The 10,441-nt window shown below is 56.4% G+C and overlaps 1 protein-coding gene across 1 annotated transcript; it reads left to right on the top strand.

Moving 5' to 3' along the window:
- Positions 1-363: 363 nt before the first annotated feature.
- Positions 364-5,338, top strand: LOC123378320. The gene is made up of 2 exons (XM_045031914.1): positions 364-4,088; positions 5,329-5,338. Exons 1-2 carry the CDS (start codon positions 373-375, stop codon positions 5,336-5,338), a joined length of 3,726 nt encoding a protein of 1,241 aa, XP_044887849.1. The 5' UTR covers positions 364-372.
- Positions 5,339-10,441: the final 5,103 nt, after the last annotated feature.

Genomic DNA, 10,441 nt, shown 5'->3' with positions numbered 1-10,441 from the left:
CAGGACCAATGGGCCACCATCCTGGCCCCATACTTAACGGGGACTGCTCAGACGGTCTATCGAGGCTTGTCTGTGGAGGCAGCCCAGGACTACAGCCAGGTGAAAGCCGCTATCCTAGACGCCCTGGATGTGAGTCCAGAGACCTACCGACAGCGGTTTAGAAGCCTGGCGTATCCTCCAGGGGCCCGACCTCGGATAGTGGCCCAGGAGCTTCGAGAGACCTGCAAAAAGTGGCTACAGCCCGAACGCCGGACATCAGAGGAGCTGATGGAGCAGGTAGTATTGGAGCAGTTCGCCCATGTACTCCCGCCGTGAGGAAGAGCCTGGGTCCTCCGCCATAGGCCGGCGACAGTGGCCGCTGCCGTTACGTTAATGGAGGACTTCATCGCGGCTGAAACCCCGCTGGGCTCGGCTGGCCGGACCGCCCCGCCCCGGACGGAGCGCCCCAACCCAGAAAAGAAGGGGGCGCCCACCCTCACAGACGTACGAGTTTCCTCCCGTGGAGCGGAGGCCCGGACCCGTACCGCCACGTCCTCTGGGAGACCCGCTCAGACCCCGGTTCCCGCGGCGAGAGGGGACTACCGGAACCCGCCTGGAGGTAACCCCGGGACCCGGTCACGGACGGGACGAGCAGACCTGGGGCCCTGTTTCTCCTGTGGAGAGTATGGCCATTTACAGCGGGACTGCCCAGGACTGGAGTGTACCTTTGGCCAGGTTTACTCAGGGGAAGGCCGTGCCCGGCGTTGGCAAGCGGCCAAGATCACCGTGCCCATGGTCGTTGAGGGGCGCCCGACTGTGGCCCTCCTCGATTCAGGCTGCGGCCAGACACTGGTCTGCCAAACCATGGGCCCGCAGGCTGACAACCGCCTGGGGAAGATTCAGCTGCAGTTTATCCACGAGGATATACGGCCCTACCCAAGTACCAAGGCCCAACTGATTATTGATGGGGTCACCCGGCTGATGACAGTGGGACTCGCTCCACGGCTGGCGTACCCGGTGATCCTGGGTTGGGACTGGCCCGAGTTCCCCGCCGTACTACGCCGCCACGCCGAGGGCAGCCTGCAGGTCACGCCAGCCTTGGAAGGGGAGGCCCCAGAGACTGAGGAAGACGAGGTGGAAGCCCCCGACCACACCAACCCGACGGAAGGACGTGAAGATCCTCCCCCCGGAGTGGGGGAGGATCCCTCGGCGCCCACGGACTTTTGCCGGGATCAGCGGGCCGACCCTACACTCACGCGGACATACGACCAGCTGGCCTCCGTGGATGGGACGGTCCTCGACCCCCATCGAGCGGCGCAGTGGCCGCACTTTGAGTTGCGGCAGGAGCGCCTGTATCGCGTCGAGAGAGACCCCCGCACAGGGGATACCCGGACACAACTCCTCGTGCCTCGGTGTCACCGCCGGGCGGTCATGAAACTGGCCCACGACATCCCTGCGGCCAGGCACCTCGGTCACGAGAAGACCCTGGCTCGGATCCTGGGGCGCTTCTTCTGGCCAGGGGTACACCAGGAGGTAAAGAATTATTGCAACTCTTGCCCGGAACGCCAGTTGGCTGCCCCAGCACGAACTCCCAAGGCACCGCTGGTCCCGATGCCTCTGATTGAGACCCCCTTTGAACGTGTGGCCATGGACCTGGTGGGGCCTCTCCCTAAGAGCAGCGCAGGGTTCCAATACATTTTGGTGATAATGGACTATGCTACCAGGTTCCCCGAAGCAATCCCTCTCCGGACCATCACAGCCCGCACCATCGCAGCTGAGCTGATGAAGGTCTTCGCCCGTGTCGGCCTGCCCCGGGAGATCCTCACGGATCAGGGGACCAACTTTACGTCACGGCTGCTCCAGCAGGTGTGCGAACTCTTGGGGATAAAGCAACTCCGGACGTCCGTTTACCATCCCCAGACAGATGGGCTGGTTGAAAGATTCAATCGGACGCTGAAAGAGATGTTGCGTAGGTTCCCCCAGGAGGACCTTCGCCGATGGGACCAGCTCCTTCCACCCCTGCTCCTGGCGGTGCGGGAAGTCCCCCAGTCTTCAACCAAGTTCTCACCCTTTGAGTTGCTGTACGGTCGGCGACCTCGGGGCCTGCTGGATCTCATGAGGGAAACCTGGGAGCAAGCCCCATCGCCGGCCCAGGGCCTCTTAAAGTACGTACTCCAGCTTCAGGAGTGCCTTAAGCAGGCGGGGGCCCTGGCGCAGGAGAACTTGAAAGCCGCCCAGGACACGCAGGCCCAGACTTATAACCGGGACGCCCAGACTCGGGACTTTCAACCCGGAGACCGGGTATTACTCCTCCTTCCCTCCAGTGAATCGAAGATCCTGGCCCGGTGGCAAGGGCCATATGAGGTGGTTCGGAAGGTGGGCCCGGTTAATTATGAAATCAATCAGCCGGACCGGAAAAAGAAGACCCAACGGTACCATGTCAACCTCCTCAAGCCCTGGCGGGAACGCGAAGGTCTCCTGATCAACCCCTACCCGCCAGAACCTGAGCTAGGACCCCAGGTAGCCCATACCGAGGACCCCGGGGAACCCCAGCTCGGGGAGACCCTAACAGACGACCAACTCAAGCAGACCCGGTGCCTCCTGCAAGCCTTTTCCCGCACCTTTACGGGCCAACCGGGATACACCACCCTGGTATACCATAGGATCCAGACGGAGCCTGGGGTGGTGATCCGGGGCGCGACCAGGCCCTTGCCGTATCACAGGAGGCAGGTTGTTGAGGAGGAGGTACGAGCTATGCTGGATCTAGGGGTGATTGAACCATCGCAAAGTGAGTGGCGCAGCCCTGTAGTGCTGGTACCGAAGCCCGACGGCTCACAGAGATTCTGTATCGACTTTAGGCGCGTTAATGCTATCTCCAAGTTCGATGCCTATCCCATGCCTCGGATAGATGAGCTGTTGGCCCGCTTAGGGGAGGCCCGCTATATCACCACCCTTGATCTAAGCAAAGGGTACTGGCAGATCCCCTTGGAACCAGCCTCCAGGGAGAAGACTGCGTTCACCACACCCACGGGCCTATACCAGTTTACCTGGATGCCCTTCGGCCTCCATGGGGCTCCGGCCACCTTTCAGCGCCTAATGGACTGCCTCCTCCAGCCACATCAGGACTACGTGGCCGCCTATCTAGATGACGTGGTCATTTACAGTCCTCGGTGGGAGAACCACCTAGAAAGGGTCGCAGCCGTCCTGAGGTCCCTGCGGAAGGCCGGGTTAACAGCCAACCCTAAGAAATGTCGCATCGGCTGGCAAGAGACCACGTACCTGGGGTATACTATCAGGCATGGACAGGTAAGACCTCTTGTCGGCAAGGTCCAGGCCATCGCAACCTGCCCCCCGCCAGCCACGAAGCGCCAGGTGCGCCAGTTTCTGGGGCTGGCCGGGTATTACAGACGGTTTATTCCTCAATTCGCGGCGATTGCCGCCCCCTTACCGGGGCTCCTGACAAAGGATAGCCCGCGGCAGGTGAAATGGACCCGCGAGTGCGACGAGGCCTTTCAGACACTCAAGACGAGCCTCTGCAGCGAGCCGGTCTTGTATAGTCCTGATTTCCACCGGACATTTGTTTTACAGACAGACGCCTCGGAAGTGGGACTTGGGGCCGTCCTTTCCCAAGAAGTAGAGGGGGAAGAGCATCCGGTTCTTTACATCAGCCGGAAGCTGTTCCCCCGAGAGAAAAACTACGCGGTGGTCGAAAAGGAAGCCCTTGCTGTGAAGTGGGCCTGTGAAGCCCTGAGGTATTACATCCTGGGAGCCCCCTTCACCTTGGTCACCGACCATTCCGCCCTCCAGTGGTTGGCTCGCATGAAGGACCATAATATGCGGCTGCAGCGGTGGTACTTGGCCCTGCAGCCCTATGCCTTCACTGTGCGTCATCGGGCCGGGAAGGACCATGCTAACGCGAACTTCCTCTCCCGGCTGGGGGGTATGGAAGGGGCTGGCCCCGCTGCACGGGAGCCAGCCTTGAGGGGGGGGCCGTGTAGTGAGGCGGCCTGGCTCCCGGCCGCACCCGAGAGGGAGGAGCCAGAACAGCTGCCACAGTGGGCGGAGCGACTGCCACCTGTCCCCGCCCCCCTGAAGTCAAGGGGCGGGACAGGAAATATAAAAGCCCCGGCCCAGCGCTCAGTTGCAGCCCGGCGGCCGGAGAGGACAGACGCTCCTGACCGAGCTCCTGCTGGACCGAGCCTTCCCCGAGCCCGGTACCCTGAGGAGAACTGGCCGAGCCTGCCCCGAGCCCGGTACCCTGAGGAAGACTGGCCGAGCCTTCCCCGAGCCCGGTACCCTGAGGAGAACTGGCCGAGCCTGCCCCGAGCCCGGTACCCTGAGGAGAACTGGCCGAGCCTTCCCCGAGCCCGGTACCCTGAGGAGAACTGGCCGAGCCTTCCCCGAGCCCGGTACCCTGAGGAGGACTGGCCGAGCCTTCCCCGAGCCCGGTACCCTGAGGAGGACTGGCCGAGCCTGCCCCGAGCCCGGTACCCTGAGGAGAACTGGCCGAGCCTGCCCCGAGCCTGGTACCCTGAGGAGAACTGGCCGAGCCTTCCCCGAGGTACTTCCCCGAGCCCGGTATCCAGAGGAGAACTAGCCGAGCCTGCCCCGAGCCCGGTATCCAGAGGAGAACTGGCTGAGCCTGCCCCGAGCCCGATACCCCGAGGAGCTGCCCGAGCGTCCCCCCGACCCGTGTCCTGAGGAGCAGCCCGACCTAGCCAGCCCTCAGCACGACGAGGAGCCCATGGTATGGGACCCCGCTGCGGACACCCGCGATGAGCAGGTACCCATGGAGGGGGAGATGGGAAGTAGTCCGGGGGTAGCTGACCCCAGTCTGGCTACTGCAGATTTCGAGCCGATGTCGGTGTGTTGCGGTCAGGACCCCACCGACACAGCAGCAGACTAACTGGGTCTGGGACACAGTGGAGTGGGTGGGCCTGTGTCCCCCCCTGCCACCGCCTCACGGGTGGCAGTCTCCCCCTCACACCAGCGCTCAGACCCAGAAGTCTGGACTCACCTATTGTTGCTGCTCAGCTCCTGCTTCGAGGACCTGAGCCCTGAACTATTATTGCTGCTCAGCTCCTGCTTCGAGGACCTGAGCCCTGGACTATTGTTGTTTGCTCAGCTCCTGCTTAAGGACCTGAGCCCTGAACTATTGTTGTTTGCTCAGCTCCTGCTTAAGGACCTGAGCCCCTTGAACTACTGCTTATTGCCCCGCCCTGACTAGGGCTAGGGCTTTACTGACTCTGGGTGCTCAGCCCCTGCCTGAGGGTCTGAGCCTAGAACTGCTGTTTGCTGCCCCACCCTGACTGAGGGCTTGGGCTTCGTTGACTGTTTATTTCTGCTCAGCCCTGCCTGAGGGTCTGAGCCCTTGGACCTTCGGAGACTGAACTGCTGATTTAGGCCGTGTAGTGACGCGGCCTGGCTCCCGGCCACACCCGAGAGGGCCGAGCCCCCACACCGGACTCTTACACGCCCCCAACCCTACCTGCTAGGTGTCTGTCTGGAGGATTAAAACCACTCCCCTGCCCACGGAGTGTCCTCTTTTTTGACAGTTCCAATATGGAAACCCTACCCTATGGGCCAAGCCTCCACTCCTGACAGTCCAGGCTAACCTCCCCCGGCTGCTCGGCCTGCCTGCCGAGACAGAGGACTCAGGGATTTCCATCAGGCTGCTCGTTTGCAAATGCAGCCACCCAAAGAAGTGAAGAATGGAAGTGAAAGAGCAAAGCTGGACCATCCGCTGAGCTGCTGCAATCAAGTGAGCAGAGCCTGGGAGAGATGCGGGAAAGCTCGAAGGTGGCTGGTGGCTGTAGGGAGCCAGGGGAGGAGAAATAAATAGTTAATGAGGAATCCTACGGGCTTTGTCTTGTGTGGTGAAGGGTTTCAAATGGGTCTAGTTACGATCACGTTACACTTGAAAATAGCTGGGGATGGCTGAAGGGCAGGTCTATAAAGGTAAGAGGTCACTCTAGGAGCTTCAAGTCTCAGATTCTGTCCCTACTGCCTGCTTCGACCAGCTGATCTCAACCCAACACGTCCCTCAGGTGGGAGCAGGGGCGAGCTCTTTTTCCGGAGTAGCCGCCAGAATAGGGACAGGATCCATGTGGCCAAGGAAGTAGAGAGGCCTGGGGGTCACTTGCAGAGTTGCCTGTTAATGCAGCTCTTCTGGGGGAGCACGGTAGGGGACTGTGCACACAGGAGCCCCATTTCAAATGGTGGGGGGGAGGGTAATTTAACCATGATTCCAGGGGCTACTTTGGCACCTGAAAACTCCAGTGTTTTGGCAGGGAAGTTAGCAATGAGCTGGCAGGAGCCCTGTATCTAATTCCTTTATAAAAGAAAGAAAATTAAATCGATATTAGACCCACTGAGCTCTAATACTAATGTGGTCTGACATCTTGTGGAAAATCACTGTAGGGACACTGGTTAAAATGTGACTGTATATTCTTCCTTTGTTACTAACTCTGTCGGGAGAGACCCTGCCAGGAGTCCTGGGTTCGATCCCAGCTCTAGGAGGGGACTGGGGTCTAGTGGGTTACAGTGGGGGGCAGATACACCTCGGTTAGTTATAAGAACATCAGAATGGCCCGAGTGGTCAGATCAAAGGTCCACATAGTCCAGTATCCTGTCTTCAAACAGTACCAGTAAGTCTCTGTTTCCTGTCCTGGGCGTTGAGGCTGCATTAGGGGAGGGAGCTTCCCTCTGGGGTTTAAAGCTGGTACCTGCCTCTTCTGATCCCTCCTCACCAAAAGCTTCTGGCCCCTTCATTGCTGTGTCTCTGCCGCTGGGGATGGAGCAGCCCAAGCAGCAGGGCCGGTGCAAGGATATTTTGCGCCCTAGGCAAAACTTCCACCTTGCAGCCCCCTCCCCCCCAACAGGAGCAGAGGCGCCCTGAGGGCAGACGTGGGGCTGCAGGGGCAGAACTGAGGGAGGGGCTGGGGGCAGAAGTGATGGGAGGGTTGAGGAGGAGAATTAAAGCCGGGCTGGGGACAGGCAGATGTGGGGGTGGCAGGGACACAGAATGAATTAGGATTTGGGGTTTGGGGGAGAAGCTGGAGGCTCCCCAGGAGCAGGGAGCCTGGGAGAGGGAGACCCAGAAACTGCAGAGTGTGACCTACAAGTCACGAGAGAAGGGAGGCTCTAGTGGGAAGCGGTTAGAGGGTGTGGAGGGTCAAGTACAGGGTAGGTTTACCCAAACCGGGGGAAAGAAATGAAAGAATAAAAGAGAAAAAATAAAGTAAAATCAGTGTGAGGGCAGAAGCCTGGAGAAAGTGGCGGGAAACTCAACTGAAGAGTGAAAGCCAAATGGTGCTGTGAGGGGAAATGCTCTGGGGCAGGCAGCAAGCGCGGAAGGGATCTCAAGCTGCAGTGGGGATTCAGGATCCAGATGCCCAGCGACTTTAATAGCTCTTAGGCATGGATGTCAGTCACGTCCATACTGACTGTTACCGGACCAGAATAGCCATGGTTGTTATGAAAGGAAAGGAATTGCTCCTTGGAAATTGATACTCTCACCACTGGAGCCTATTTAGTTGCACTTAGTATTGGGCAAATAACTGACTTTTTGCTTCACTGGCAGTTTTGCGCACACACAAAAAATCAGCAAACCAAACAGAAAAATCATTATTGCAGACGGCAGGACTGGCCTTGCTGGCAGGAGCAATTTTAACTCTTTGGACCCACTTTGATGCTAAGTAGGACCTGCTGTTTATGTTTCCAACATGTCGCCATTTCTTATTAATTGCCCAAACATCTTCTCATTGTCTCTCTTGCTGAAGACAGATTTCCAAAGGGGTCAATATCCCAGCCATGTCATTTTGTCCCTCCGCTACATACACGAACAGGCCTCCTTCTCCAGCATGTTTTCCGCTTGTTGGATAGAGACATTCACTTACTCAGCCAGTAGGTCTAACAGATCCTGATAACGGCAAAACACGCAGTAAGCAGTGATCAGTTACTCACAAGTGGGCAGCTCATCAAGATGATTTCGTCACACTTGCCTCCAGTACCGGACGATGCAGCTTCAGCTTCCGTTGGTTTCACAAATATATTGATTCCTTTTTGTTAAGCTTTTCTTAGACATTTCTCATTACCAGGTAGGGTGACCTGACAGCAAGTGTGAAAAATTGGGATGGGGGTAAGGGGTAAAAGGCGCCTATATACGACAAAGCCCCAAATATCGGGACTGTCCCTATAATATCAGGACATCTGGTCACCCTATTTCCATGTTAACTCCCCTCCCAGGTTTGGGGTTAGTTCAAATCAGTTGCTTCTAGCTTTGTAGCTACTTTATCTTGTATTGGCCTCACAAAGGTGGTTACTCTGTAGCACTGAGCATCACTACTCTGCCATTCCTTAGACACGCAGCATTCTGCTAAAGATTAAGCTGTTCAATGCTATCAGAAGAGATTCTTAAAAGTCCCAGCAGGCTCTGTCTCAGGGCTGAATGAGCTTCCTCCCCTGGACCAGCTGTTCTTACTGCATGTTACTCTCTTGGCTTTTGTCAGCCCAGGCTGATTTGCGGAGGAGGAAGGGGGGATACGCTGTTCACGGTGATGGGGTGTACGGGCCCCTCACTGATCCAGTATTGGACTAGGGGTGCCCGGCCCCTCAACAGGTGCAGGGCCTGCTCCCAGCGGAGGAAGAATTTAAAAGGACACCGGTAGCCGAGGGGAAGGGGGAATGAACTGCGTGTGGCACCAGGCTACCAGGCTGGTGCTGAGAGCTTTGCCAGGAGCGGCAACAGCTTTGTGAGGGTTTCTCCAGCAGCAGGGACGTGGACTCCTCCCCACCCCCACCCCTTTGGGAGATGAAAGCCTGAGAGAGATGGACTGACTGAACTGGACACAGAGACAGAGGGAAATCTGCTAAGCCAGCGACCGTGCCCCAGACTGAGGAGCTCCAGATGGGTAGGAGGTGACAAAATTTGGGGCTGGTCAGTACCTGAACTGGACACTTTGAGAGCCCCTCAGGGAGCTGGGCTGACCCCCAATGGAGTGGACGGGCCTGGGCCTAGGTTTGGGATGGAGGAACTGTACAGGCTTGTCGGCAGTAAAGAAATTGACACTGATACAAACTCCTAACAGAGAAGCACCAAGTGGGATTTACACCATTGTAGCTTAATTCAGCAACCACATGCAGATACGTACCAGTGTGCGCCTGAAGAAAATATTAGAATCCCAAGATAAAATAGGCGCCCTCATGAGTCATGAAAATCCCTTTCTTGATTTGATACAAATTAACATAATGGGTTATGGGGAGAGGAGCTGACGTGAAAATGCCCTGGCTTTGTCCAGGGCTGGCTTTGTCTGTGACATCAGCACTAAGGCAGGGCATAAAACAGGCAAACAGGGGCTCTTTGGCTCACAGAGTCCAATCATCGGAGGAAGGAAGCAGCATCGCACTCCAGAACTCCTGCTTGACACACAGTAAGTACTTTAGCATGTCTGTGTGCCAGCCACACGCTCGCAGCCAGAGGTAAACTGGAAGGGGTTTGAACTGCAGCTTATTTGAATCCACCGTTTTTTCCCTCCACTCTTTGTTTGCTTGTGTGATGTGTTATCTTGGGAACGCAGCCAGGTGTTTTCATGCAGTGACCCTTGTGTGCTGTGGCAATGTGCTTGTTCGCATGTTTGAAGTTTTTGGTGTGAGTTTTTCTGCACATGAATGTCTGTGTGCTATCCATCCATGTGAGCAGTGTTACACGTTCAGCAAACAGTATTTCCCATAAAGTGCTCTTTGCTGAAAGTACATGAAGCCTGCAACGAAAGGCAAGTGTCCATACACAGTGTGAGCCTTTGAGCTTATATCCAAATGGCTTCTAATTCTGTTTTCCCATGACTGAACTATAACCGCTACTACAATGTTGTTTGCATGGCAAAACAGCTATTTTCTGTCAATTGAGTTCAGAGCCTTAGAATTTTCAAAAGGCCTGCAAAGTAAAACTGACTTTGTCTGAGTCTGCAGCCGATGCTAAGAACTTCTGAAACAATACCTCTCATCCCTTGTAGGTGGTACATGCTCGGTTAGCTCCTGAATTCCAGGGGGTGGAAGAAAACAACACTGGACATGTTAGGCATCTAGCCTGTGCATTTATACTCAGATATTAACCTCATTGTTTAAGACCCATGAAACCTCCAGTAAAACCCAACTGGAAAAAAAAGTGGGGAAGCCAGAAAAGAGTAAAATGATGTGTTCAGTTTGGATCGTATTATCACCCGCAAGGGTGTTGATTGTGCATGAAGTTAGGCACCCGCAGCTGGGTGCACTCGGTGTTAAAAACTGTGCCCTGTGTGTCTTAGGTCACACCTGCTTCCTTCGCTGACCCAGTTTTTGCATGAAGTTCCCACTGCAGATTGAGCCAGCTCTGGAAAAGCAAGGTGGAATCTCTTCTGTCTGTTGTATCAGCAGCAGAATTGCCAAATTCTGGACGTCCTGATGGCAGAATCTTTATTGCTGA

The sequence above is a fragment of the Mauremys mutica genome, chromosome 10 (assembly GCF_020497125.1).
Source record: "Mauremys mutica isolate MM-2020 ecotype Southern chromosome 10, ASM2049712v1, whole genome shotgun sequence".
Lineage (NCBI taxonomy): Eukaryota > Metazoa > Chordata > Testudines > Geoemydidae > Mauremys > Mauremys mutica.
This window is presented reverse-complemented; position numbering and strand designations above follow the sequence as displayed.

Bases quoted from the DNA above. Each gene is read 5' to 3' on its own strand.
- LOC123378320 (XM_045031914.1), top strand. From the start codon at position 373: ATGGAGGACTTCATCGCGGCTGAAACCCCGCTGGGCTCGGCTGGCCGG.